The sequence below is a fragment of the Chiloscyllium punctatum genome, chromosome 24 (genome assembly GCF_047496795.1).
Source record: "Chiloscyllium punctatum isolate Juve2018m chromosome 24, sChiPun1.3, whole genome shotgun sequence".
Lineage (NCBI taxonomy): Eukaryota > Metazoa > Chordata > Chondrichthyes > Orectolobiformes > Hemiscylliidae > Chiloscyllium > Chiloscyllium punctatum.
In genome coordinates, this window is record NC_092762.1 from 42,306,850 (window position 1) to 42,320,606 (window position 13,757).

The window sequence follows — 13,757 nt, forward strand, 5'->3', positions numbered from 1 at the left end:
ATTATACATCTGCCAAAAGAGTGGTATGCAGAGAAAGATGTCTTTAAGATGCATCTTAACTTATTTGTCAATTAATGTGAAAGTGACTTCTCTTTCATTCGATGTATTAGTGCCCTATTAAATAATGTTTAATCTATATTCATTTTAGTGTGTTTCTTACAGTAAAAGTGATCAAATGTGAAATTATCCTTTCTGCTGATTACTTGGGAAATTAGCTCCTAAATCTCCAGGGGATCATAATAATTCATTAATAATAGGATAGTTTTTAAAGTTGGAGAAGTAGCAATTACTTTGTTTTCAGTTGTGCAGATTTAGATTTAGCCACTAAACCACTGCGTGAGGTAAACTGCCTTTCCTTTTTCATGCTTACAATTCCTCATACCGAACCAGTTCCTCATCAGTGACTAATAATAAAGAGAACCAACTGCCAGGAGGGAGTTTCCTAATTTGCAAGCAGAATTCAAGAGAAAACAGATAAACTTCTGTGCATGAGGTTTATAAACTGAATCCCAAGTGGAGAGATTACTGGAGCCCAGAGACTTGCCAGGGACGGAGTCTGATGCAAGGCTCGAGTCTTCTGTACATCTGTGTGTGATCCAGGGACAGTATCTTGTTCAGGGGCTGTGTCTGACCCAGGAGCAGTGTCTGGTCTCGGAGAGTGTCTGATCCAGAGACAGTATCTTGTCCAGGAGGCAGTCACCTCTGCCTTTTACAGAGTCTGATACACAGCAGGCATTGAGTGGTAGAAATGGTTTTGGGTGTTGATATGAACTCTCTGTTGAGCTACGTGGAGCCGGTGGTGGTTGTTACCAATGTGGCCAATTCCCTCTTTGATACAGCTCTGCTGATGGAGGTATATGACCAGCTAAATGGGACAGCGGCTGGGAAAAGTGATGTGGTCCAGAAGGAAGTGGCCCGATTCTACATGATTTACAACATGATCTACTCGTTGGCCCCCTTACTGACCACAGTGCTGTTGGGAAAGTGGGCAGATCGGCAAGGCCAGAAGGTGCTGCTGGTAGTGCCGTTGCTGGGCTACCTGCTGGGAAGGCTTTTACTGCTGTTCACCCACATTTTCCAGCTGCCGGTCAATGTGATGTTCGGCTCTGCAGTGATTAATGGATTGACTGGAGGATTCCCAGCGTACTGGAGTGGGATTAATGCCATCACTGCCCTGAGGTCAGAACCAGCCAAACGCAGTCTGAGGTTAAATGTGCTGGAGGTGGCATCGGGGATGGCTGGATTCATTGGCAGCCTGGCATCCGGCCACTTCTTTTTGATGAAAGTTAATAACCAACAGGGGATCTTACTGATCTGCCTGTGCCTGATACTGTACTTACTAAGTCTGCTGTATTCAGCATTTATCCTCCGTTATCCTTCTGTTCAGCCACAACGTCAGCTCCCCACAGAGGTGAATGACCCTAGCCCGAAGAGATACAGCACACAGATAATTCTTCTCTTTATCTGCTACCTCCTGTATGATTTTGGAGTGACTGGTGGTGAGAACATCATCACAATCTTTGTCCTGAAGCCCCCTTTGAGCTGGGGTGCGGTCTGGGTGGGCTATGGTAACGCTGCCGGCTATGTCATGTTTCTGACCAGCTTCCTCGGAGTTCTCATCCTCTCCAAATGGCTGAGTGACACATCCCTGGTGTTGATGGGCATCATCTCCAACACGGCTGGATTCACCACCATGGCTTTTGTGAGGAGGAGCTCAGTGTATTTCATTGGTAAGTATTGCACTTCCCTTTAACCACGCAAATAAGAATTAAACCAACACCCCTGACTAATAGAGCCTTTGCTTTAATTATTCTCAAGATATGGGCATCACGGGCTAGGCCAGGACTTATTATCCAGCTTAATATGAAACCACATTGACGTAGGTTTGGAGTCAAATGTAGGCCAGACCACATATAGGGGGAGGGCAGATTTCCTTCCCTGAAAGGGATTCGTGAATCTGATGGGATTTTGTTGCAATACTTGGCACTGGTTTCAATTAAGCTAACTTTCGATTCCTAATTTTCAATTGAATTCAACTTTCACCATCTGCTGTGGCAGACTTTGAAGCCCTGAACTCAGGCACTGGATTACTAATCTCGTGACAATACCACTACTACACCACCTCCTCCGAGCAAAGGTCTAGGGGTAATGGTAATTAAAGTCAATATTTAGAAAAAAAAAGCAATGAGGTAAAGAAAAGATGCAAGATTGAGGGTAGGGGGCCATTTATACGGTTTCCTGGAATCCTAAATACTGGAAAATCCGAACGACAAATGCAGTTTCCTGTCTTATTAGTAATCCTTCGGGTTGTGAGTACAAGTGCGAACTTAAAATCAGTCAGTTTTGTAATTTGTGAATTGGCTTCAGTGAAACACTTGGATTATTGTCAAACCCCAAGTGATAAACTTTGTGATGTTTTGACATTATGAAATGTTGTTATGTTACACTGTTGACGTAAAGTTCCCTTGACGTGATTCAGATTGAGGGTCCTGGCTCTGTCAACATTCCCACATGTTGAGGATCAATCAAAAGGCAAATTTGAGATCACGGGTTCAAGTATTTGTCTAATATTCACTATTGAGTCATTAATCTGCCTGATGCCATCAGTATTACAGGATTTAAAAAGGTTTTATGATGGTTTATCTCTCGTGGAGATTAGTTCAGCATTCCAAACGCAGTCACAAATCACAAATGGCATTTGAGGTGCAAGATTTCCACCCCTACCCTGAGGAATGCAAAGCAGCAAGGCAGACTGCCTGGTCATGTGACTGTGCTAATTGGCAGGTCATGCAGGTAGGCACTGAGTGAGTGAACTGGGTGCCCCTCCCTGTGACAAACTATCTCTACAGCAGCCTTTCAGTGTTAGTTGCCACCATGTCCTTAATTGTAGGGCTGTGCTTCCAGAGTGGGTACTTAAGAGAGATGGTCATGAGGGGATAGACAAGGGCTGCATGCAGCTGGTGTCCTGAGATGCTGTTTGCTGCTGCATCATGCTCAGTCCATCACCAGAGCCAACCGCCCATCCATTGACTCCATCTGTACTTCCTGCTCCCTCAGGAAGACAGCCCACCCCCGTTATAATTTTATAACATTGTATTCTTCACTGTTGTATTGTATGGTATGATCCTCCTGTACTGCATGAAAAGCTAAACCTTTCACTGTAGCTAGATACATGTGGCAATAATGAATCAAATCAGCATGCAGGCTCCTCACAGCCAGTATTGAGCTGAACTCACCAGGTACTCGCACTGGCTTCCAGGTGGAGACAATGCTCATTCAGTGCCTGTCCCTTGAAGCCAGGGGGCTTCTGACCATGACCAAACCTCCCCTCCCACATGACCCTCCCATCCACAATTTACCATATCCCACCTTGCAGATACTGTTGGCCTCTTCACTATTGTCTTACCCCTCACCCCAGCCTGCAGCTCCCAATCTCTAGGAATACCTTGCCTAGTCTTCCCTCTCATGGCAGCAACAACGTTGCCCACAAATCCCTCCCACCACCATTGCACCATTGTGCACCCCCTTCCCCCCCCCCCCCCCCCCCCCCCACCATGTATGTTACTAGGTCTTGCCTTACCTAAATGTAGGGCATTATCCCCAGGGGTGAAAAAGCACAACAGGTCAGGCAGCATCCGAGGAGCAGGAGAGTTGACGTTTCGAGCATAAGCTCTTCATCAGGAATCTTGACGAGTTCCTCATAAAGGGTTTTTGCCCAAACCGTCGACTCTCCTGCTCCTCGGATACTGCCTGACCTGCTGTCCTTTTCAGCAGCGCACTCTTCGACTTAGATCTACAGCATCTGCAGTCCTCACTTCCTCCATTATCCCCAGAGGGTTTAAGAGCAGGAGAACCTGAGAGGGACAAACAAAATGTTGGGTCTACCTACAGCACATGCCCTGCAGTTCACCACCACCTTCTCAAAGGCAACTAGAGATGGGCAGTAAATGCTGGCCAATCAGCAATACCCACATCTCATGTGAGATTTTTTAAAAATTTAGATAAAGTGCTTCTTTTTTCCTTTCTTCCTGTCAAAGTGGACAATCTCATGCTTTCCCAGATTTCCCAAGGCCAGCACTGCTCACTGTGACACATCATTTCTTACATGTTTCCAACCAGAAGCTGACCTGTTTGTGCCCACTGTTAGCCATGTTACCTCCTGCACCATGAGCTTTTATTTTCCTGAAGAATAATTGATGTGACACCTCATCAAAGGCCTCCTGAAAATCTAAATACGCTGTACAGTACATCCACTGGTTCTCCTTTATCCGCAGTGTGTGTTACTCCCTCAAAGACCTCCAACAGATTAGATTAGATTAGATTACTTACAGTGTGGAAACAGGCCCTTCGGCCCAACAAGTCCACACCACCCGCCGAAGCGCAACCCACCCATGCCCCTACATTTACCCCTTACCTCACACTATGGGCAATTTAGCATGGCCAATTCACCTGACCTGCACATCTTTGGAGTGTGGGAGGAAACCGGAGCACCCGGAGGAAACCCACGCAGACACAGGGAGAATGTGCAAACTCCACACAGTCAGTCGCCTGAGGCGGGAATTGAACCCAGGTCTCTGGCAGTTGATCAAATATGGTTTCCCTTTGACAAAACCATGGTGATTCTGCCTAATTGTCTTGATGTTATCTGAGTGCACTATTATAAGTTCTTTAAGAATAGCCTCTAACATTTTCCCTGTCAAGCTAACTGACCTGTAGGTTCCTCATTTGCCTCCTTCACGTTTTGAAGAAAAGTTTTCCAATCTGGTGGAACCATTCCTGAATCAAGGAATTTTTGGAAAATTAAAACCAATGATTCATCAATCAACGCTCTCACAAACCACTTCTTTTAAGACCCTGGAATAAAGTCTATCAAGACCGGGCACTTGTTAACCCTTAGTTCCAACAATTGACTCAGTATCACTTCTTTAGTGAATGTAAATTTCTTGAGTTACTCCCTTCCATTTCATGATTTACAGCTATTTGTGGGATTGAACATGATTCCTCCTAGAAACTAGGGGGCAGAGTAGGCTATTGAGCTTGTTCTGCCAGTCAGTATGATCATAGCTGATCCTTTAGCTCATTCCTGCTTTCTCCCTAGACTCCTTGAAGCCCGTAAAATTTAATAATTGGTCCATCTCCTTCCATAAGACCATAAAATGTAGGAAACAGAAGTAGGCCATTCAGCCCATCCAATCTCCCTACCCTTCAATGAGATCATGGCTGATTTGATAATCCTCAACTCCACTTTCCTGCCTTATAACCATAGGAATTGATACCCTTTGTGGTAAAAAATCTGTCAGCCTTGAATATACATAACAAAACAGCCTTGACAACCCTCTGAATTCCATAGATTCATTACCACCTGACAGAAGAAATTCCTCCTCATCCTCTGTTGTAAGCAGATGACTCTTTACTCTGAGGTTATGCCCTCTGGTCCGAGACTGTCCCACAAAAGGAGACAACTTTTCCACATCAACCCTGTCAATTCCTTTAAGAATCACATGCATTTCAATCTTATCACCTCTCATTCTACTACACTCCAATGAATATAGGCCCAGTCTACTCAACTTCTCCTCATAAGGCAGTCCCTCCATACCCAGAGTCAACCTCGTGACCTCTCTGGACTGTCTCCAATGCTGGTATGTGTATTCTTACACAAGTGACACAAAACTGTTTATAGTAGTTACAGAATCATAGAGTCATAGAGATGTACAGCATGGAAACAGACCCTTCACTCCAACCTATCCATACCAACTAGATATCCCAACCCAATCTAGTCCCACCTGCCAGCACCTGGCCCATATCCCTCCAAACCCTTCCTATTCATACACCCATCCAAATGCCTCTTAAATGTTGCAATTGTACCAGCTTCCACCACATCCTCTGGCAGCTCATTCCATACACGCACCACGCACTGTGTGAAAAAGTTGCACCTTAGGTGTCTTTTATATCTTTCCCCCTCACCCTAAACCTATGCTCTCTAGTTCTGGACTCCCCGACCCCAGGGAAAAGACTTTGTCTATTTATCCTATCCATGCCCATCATAATTTTGTAAACCTCCATAAGGTCACCCCTCAGTCTCCGACGCTCCAGGGAAAACAGCCCCAGCCTGTTCAGCATCTCCCTGTAGCTCAGATCCTCCAACCCTGGCAACATCCTTGTAAATCTTTTCTGAACCCTTTCAAGTTTCACAAAATCTTTCCGATAGGAAGGAGACCAGAATTGCACGCAATATTCCAACAGTGGCCTAACCAATATCCTGTACAGCCGCAACATGACCTCCCAACTCCTGTACTCAATACTCTGACCAATAAAGGAAAGCATACCAAATGCCTTCTTCACTATCCTATCTACCTGCGACTCCACTTTCAAGGATCTATGAACCTGCACACCACGGTCTCTTTGTTCAGCAACACTCCCTAGGACATTTCTATTAAGTGTATAAGTCCTGCTAAGATTTGCTTTCCCAAAATGCAGCACCTCACATTTATCTGAATTAAACTCTATCTGCCACTTCTCAGCCCATTGGCCCATTTGGTCCAGATCCCGTTGTAATCTGAGGTAACTCTCTTCGCTGTCCACTACACTTCCAATTTTGGTGTCATCTGCAAACTTACTAACTGTACCTCTTACGCTCACATCCAAATCATTTATGTAAATGATAAAAAGTAGAGGGCCCAGCACCGATCCTTGTGGCACTCCACTGGTCACAGGCCTCCAGTCTGAAAAACAACCCTCCACCACCACCCTCTGTCTTCTACCTTTGAGCCAGTTCTGTATCCAAATGGCTAGTTCTCCCTGTATTCCATGAGATCTAACCTTGCTAATCAGTCTCCCATGGGGAACCTTGTCGAATGCCTTACTGAAGACCATATAGATCACATCTACTGCTCTGCCCTCATCAAACTTCTTTGTTACTTCTTCAAAAAACTCAATCAAGTTTGTGAGACATGATTTCCCACGCACAAAGCCATGTTGACTATCCTGAATCAGTCCTTGCCTTTCCAAATACATGTACATCCTGTCCCTCAGGATTCCCTCCAACAACTTGCCCACCACTGAGGTCAGGCTCACTGGTCTATAGTTCCCTGGCTTGTCTTTACCGCTCTTCTTAAACAGTGGCACCACGTTTACCAACCTCCAGTCTTCCGGCACCTCACCTGTGACTATCGATGATACACATATCTGAGCAAGAGGCTCAGCAAGAGGCCCAGCAATCACTTCTCTAGCTTCCCACAGAGTTCTCGGGTACACCTGATCAGGTCCTGGGGATTTATCCACCTTTAACCGTTTCAAGACATCCAGCACTTCCTCCTCTGTAATCTGGACATATTGCAAGATGTCACCATCTATTTCACTACAGTCTATATCTTCCATATGCTTTTCCACAGTAAATACTGATGCAAAATATTCATTTAGTATCTCCCTCATTTTCGGTGGCTCCACACAAAGGCCGCCTTGCTGATCTTTGAGGGGCCCTATTCTCTCCCTAGTTACCCTTTTGTCCTTAATATATTTGTAAAAACTCTTTGAATTCTCCTTAATTCTCTTTGCCAAAGCTATCTCATGTCCCCGTTTTGCCCTCCTGATTTCCCTCTTATAAGTAGACTCCTACTGCATTTATACTCTTCTAAGGATTCACTCGATCTATCCTGTCTATACTTGACATATGCTTCCTTCTTTTTCTTAACCAAACCCTCAATTTGTTTAGTCATCCAGCATTCCCTATACCTACCAGCCTTCCCTTTTACCCTGACAGGAATATACTTTCTCTGGATTCTTGTTATCTCATTTCTGAATGCTTCCCATTTTCCAACCATCCCTTTATCTGTGAACATCTGCCTCCAATCAGCTTTCGAAAGTTCTTGCCTAATACCATCAAAATTGGCCTTTCTCCAACTTTTAGATCTGGTCTATCCTTTTCCATCACTATTTTAAAACGAATAGAATTATGGTTGCTGGCCCCAAAGTGTTCCCCCACTGACACCTCAGTCACCTGCCCTGCCTTATTTCCCAAGAGTAGGTCAAGTTTTGCACCTTCTCTAGTAGGTACATCCACATACTGAATCAGAAAATTGTCTTGTACATACTTAAGAAATTCCTCTCCATCTAAACCTTTAACACTATGGCAGTCCCAGTCAATATTTGGAAAGTTAAAATCTCCTACCATAACCACCCTATTATTCTTACAGATAGCTGAGATCTTACAAGTTTGTTTTTCAATTTCCCTCTGACTATTGGGGGGTCTATAATACAATCCGAATAAGGTGATCATCCCTTTCTTATTTCTCAGTTCCACTCAAATAACTTCCCTGGATGTATTTCCGGGAATATCTTCCCTCAGCACAGCAGTAATGCTATCCCTTATCAAAAATGCCACTCCCCCTCCTCTCTTGCCTCTCTTTCTATCCTTCCTGTAGCATTTGTGTTCTGGAACATTAAGCTGCCAGTCCTGCCCATCCCTGAGCCATGTAATTGCTATGATATCCCAGTCCCATGTTCCTAACCATGCCCTGAGTTCATCTGCCTTCCCTGTTAGGCCCCTTGCATTGAAATAATGCAGTTTAATTTATTAGTCCTATCTTGTCCCTGCCTGCCCTGACTGTTTGACTCACTTCTGTTCTCAGCTGTACCCGTCTCAGATCGATCTCTTTCCTCACTCTCTCCCTGGGTCCCACCACCCCCCCCCCCCACCACCTCTCCCCCCCCCCACCTCCCCCCCCCCCCTCCCCCCAAATTACTAGTTTAAATCCTCCCAAGCAGTTCCAGCAAATTTCCCTGCCAGTTTATTAGGCCCCTTCCAATTTAGGTGCAATCTGTCCTTCTTGTACAGGTCACTTCTACCCCAAAAGAGATTCCAATGATCCAAAAATATGAATCCTTCTCCCACAGACCATCTCCTCAGCCATGCATTCATCGGCTCTATCCTCCTATTCCTGCCCTCACTAGCTCATAGCAATGGGAGTAGTCCAGATATTTCTACCCTTGAGGACCTCCTTTTTAAATTTCTGCCTAACTCTCTGTCATCTCCCTTCAGAATCTCAATCTTTTCCCTTCCTATATCGTTCCAATGTGGACAATGACCTCTTGCTGGCCCCTCTCCCCGTGAGAACATTCTGCACCCTCTCTGAGACATCCTTGATCCTGGCACCAGGGAAACAACACACCATTCTGCTTTTTCTCTGCTGGCCACAGAAACATCTGTCTGTACCTCTGACTACAGAATCCCCTAACACAATTGATCTCTTGGAAGCCGACGTACCCTTCATTGCATTAGAGCCAGTCTCAATACCAGGAACTTGGCTGTTTGTGCTACGTTCCCCTGAGAGTCCATCACCCCCTACATTTTCCAAAACAGCATACCTGTTTGAAATGGGTATATCCACAAAAAACTCCTGCCCTAGGTGCCGACCTCTCTCACCCTCCCTGGAGTTAACCCATCTATGTGACTGTATCTGAGACTTTCCCCCTTTCCTATAACTGCCATCCATCACATACTGTTGCTGTTGCAAATTCCTCATCGCTTCTATCTGTCTCTCCAACCGATCCATTCAATCTGATAAGATTCGCATCCAACAGCATTTATGGCAGATATAATTCGCAGTAACCCTTAAACTCTCTTTAAACTCTCACATCTGACAAGAAGTACATATCACTGCAAAGGCCATTTTTGCTCCTTCACAATCTACAGACCCAGAAAATAACACCATCTTATTCATCTACAAAACACTGCCCCAGGTTAAATTAATAGCTATGGCTTATATTTTAAGTTTAATCAAGAGACTTATCTCCAAAAACATATAATCAAGAAAGAACCCACTATACTCACTACTGCAGCCTTTCTCTTGGACAGACTTAAAACAACAATTAACCTATCTGATTCTGTGCTGTGAACTTGGCCCAACAGTTCCTCCAAGATTAGTTGTGAATTTCACTGTTTGTTCATTTTCCCAGATGCACTCCGATGTCCAGCGATACACGAAATCAAACAGCAAAGGCGGTAACTGTGCAGGTTCTCTCTCTCTCTCTAAGTTTTAATAAGAAATAATGGCCAACATTCCATTGACCTTCACTATCACCTGCTGAACTTAGCTTTATATGATTCATCGATGAAAAGTCATAAATCCCTCAATTCCGAAACAAAGAGAGATTGCTGCAGAAACCCAGCAAGTCTGGCATCATCTGTGGAGAGATAAACAGAGTTAATGTTTTGGATCCAGTGACTCTTCTTCAGAATTGCAATTGAATTTCAGAACTGAAACAGTTTGGGTTCAGTGAGCCTATTTCAGAACTGAAACAGTTCTGAAATAGGCTCACTGAACCCAAATTGCTCTCTCCCTTCACAGATCCTGCCAGACCTGCCAGATTTCTCCAGCAATTTCTGTTTGTGTTTCAGATTTCCAACTTCTGCAGTTTTTAATGTTTTTGTTTTGTGTTTCCCTCCAGCTTTATGCAGCCATTCTCCATTTAAATAAAATGCAGCTCTGCTATTCTTCCTGCCAAAGTGCATGACCTCACATTTCCCCATGTTACATACCAGCATTTTGTCCACTCACTTAACCTGTCTATATCCCTCTGCACGCTCCATATGTCATCCACACCAACTGTGGCCCCTCTAATCCTCTTACCAGTTGCAAGGATCCCAAGGGTTTTATGTGCCAGTGATTTCTGGAATTGGAATGTCAATGCTATGATCAGCATGACATTGCATGGAACATCGGAGTGGCTACACAGCTTAGAGGGAACATTGCTCACCATTTGCCTTTTAACCTGATTTTATGTCATCTGCAAACTTGGAGATAGTTCATTCCTTTTCTCATCCAAGCTATTAATATGAAGAGTCAGAAAGCTGTACAGACGCTTCGGTCCAATCTAGTCCCACCTGCCAGCACCTGGCCCATATCCCTCCAAACCCTTCCTATTCATATACCCATCAAGGTGCCTTTTAAATGTTGCAATTGTACCAGCTTCCACCACTTCTTCTGGCAGCTCATTCCATACACGTATCACCCGCTGCGTGAAAAAGTTGCCCCTTAGATCCCCTTTAAATCTTTCCCTTCTCACCTTAAACCTATGCCCTCTAGTTCTGGATTCCCCCACGCCAGGGAAAAGACCTTGTGTACTTACCCTATCGATGCCCCTCATGATTTTGTAAACCTCTATAAGCTCATCCCTCAGCCTCTGATGCTCCAGGGAAAACAGCCCCAGCCTGTTCAGCCTCTCCCTATAGCTCAAATCCTCCAACCCTGGCTACATCCTTGTAAATCTTTTCTGAACCCCTTTCAACTTTCACAACATCTTTCCGGTAGGAAGGAGACCAGAATTGCACGCAATATTCCAACAGTGGCCTAACCAATGTCCTGCACAGCCGCAACATGACCTCCCAACTCCTGTACTCAATACTCTGACCAATAAAGGAAAGTATACCAAGTGCCTTCTTCACTATCCTATCTACCTGTGACTCCACTTTCAAGGAGCTATGAACCTGCACTCAATGGTGTCTTTGTTCAGCAACATTCCCCAGGAGCTTACCATTAAGTGTATAAGTCCATATAGAACACGTCAACCGGTCTGCCCTCATCAATCCTTTTTGTTACTTTTTCAAAAAATTCTCAATCCATGCCAATATATTATCCCCTTTCATATAATTTCAGTTTACCCACTAACCTCTTTTGAAGGATCTTTTTAAAAGTCTTCTGAAAATCCAAATATACCACAATAACTGGTTCTTCCTTAACTGCTCTATTACTTACATTCTTGAAAGAAAATCCAGGCCATATATGTAGCTATTTAACTTTTGTCAAGAGAAAAAAATCTGTTCTATTTTGTGTTGAGCTCCCTGCCTAAGTGCTGCTTTAATATCAGTTAAATTACATCTCCAAGCATTTTTGCTAACAATATTAAGAAAAATTTCAAGATTACATTTTTAGCTGTCAATGAATCACTGTATATCTTGACCTCAGATTTTCTTCAAGCTTTTAGCCTGGCAAAGGAGAGACCTTTTCTGTGCATATGTACCAGTGGAATACGACTGTCTATTCCCTATCTGACATCTCTGTGTGCACCCCAAACTCTCTTCAGCTTTGTAATTCACGCTGTTTGACAGAGTTTTATTAAGTTGTCTTCTAATTAGTTCACAGCTGCCAAGGTTTCCCAAGCACGTGGGCTTTTGTTTCTGGAAGTATTTCTTGACCTTGTTAAGTTATAATATCATTTTGTTTTTATCTCGTCCTCTTAGAAAGGTTCTTTTCCATGGTTTGTGATCTCTTTCCAGGGAAATGCTCTCTCCAGGAGCTGCTGTCAAGTGTACTCTGCGTTTTCTTGCCCTCTATCTTTGTACTTCACTTTACAATTGACGGACCTCACTTCCTGTACATTCAAACAGATGTTACGTTTTTCACTGGCTTTCCCCTGCTCTAGAAATACAAGGATCATCTTTCTACGGACTAGCTCCTCCATTACCTTGCAGATTTGGTAGCTGTCTTTTGGATTCAATGGCCTTATTTTGATCATCAGAATTTATCTAGCTTCTTTCTAACAAATTGTCAATTGTAGTCTGATCCTCCTAGTTGTGCAGCACATAGTCATAAGCAGTTTATGATTGTTCATGAGTTTCTGCAACTCTTTTACAAACTTTAAAATTACAATCTATGCCCAGCAACCTTGAGGAATATACTCAAACAATCTCGTTTCGCCAAGATTCATAATAATTGTTTCTCCATCTTTACAAGTCATCTATCCCAGACCCCGCCACTCTGGCAGATCGGCCAAGGTTCTATGAACCATCCATCTGAGTGTTTTCTTTCACATGCCTTCTTACTGAAAGGACTTTCTGCTCCTATTTTAATTAGTCATTTTGATTATGTACCTTGTTGTACGCCTATATCTAAGGTCATGGTTAGCAATGTGGTTCAGTGGTTAGCACTGCTGCCTCACAGCACTAGGGATTCTGGGTTCAATAACAGCTTTGGGTGACTCTCTGTGTGGAGTTTGTGTGTTCTCCCTGTGTCTGTGAGGGTTTCCTGTGGGTGCCCTGGTTTCCTCCCACAGTCCGAAGATGTGTGGATTGGCCATGCTAAAGAGATTACGAAGATAAGGTAGAGGTCTGCATGGGTTGCTGTTCAAAGGGTCAGTGCAGACTTGATAGGGATCTTTCTGCAAGATAGGGATTCTATGATTATAATTGTGGAATTTTGTCTATGGTCCTATCCACTTTCTCATTGCCCTGTCTAAATTGTTTCTTATGTTTACTATATATTATTGCTAACGAGCTAAATCAGAAATGTTACTTACATTATCCCACACCTTTAAATCCGTAGCCAGTACGTTGTTGAAATCACAATGTTGGAGCAAATTACTGCAGGTGCTGGAATTTGTATTGAAAGCAAATGCGAGAAGTCACAGTGGGTCAGGGAGCATGTGTGGAGAGAGAGCAAGCTAATGTTTCAGAGCTCTGATGAAGCGTCATCTAGAGTCAAAACATTAGCTTGCTGTCTGTCCACACATGCTGCCTGACCAGCTGTGATTTCCAGCATTTTTTTCGTTTTCAGTTCACCATGTTGACATCTCTCCTGAAGGGCACACTTAGTCTAACAGCGTCCTGTGATTTATTTTTGCAGTTATCAATTATCCCTTTTATAAGATTCATTGTAATCTTCATCTATTATTTCTGCATCCTTCATTAAAATTTGTAACATTTTGGAGGATGGAAAGGCAAATTACCTAAATAGTTTCAATGCAATTGATCTTATGTCTTC

General features: G+C 43.7%; 1 protein-coding gene across 1 annotated transcript in view; it reads left to right on the plus strand.

Moving 5' to 3' along the window:
* Positions 1-499: 499 nt before the first annotated feature.
* The window catches only part of LOC140494488 (solute carrier family 46 member 2-like), a 32,628-nt gene continuing 19,370 nt past the window's right edge, over positions 500-13,757 (plus strand). The window contains exon 1 of the mRNA XM_072593713.1: positions 500-1,730. Coding sequence (XP_072449814.1) covers positions 749-1,730 — 982 coding nt within the window. The 5' untranslated portion in view covers positions 500-748. The remainder of the gene's footprint in view (positions 1,731-13,757) is intronic.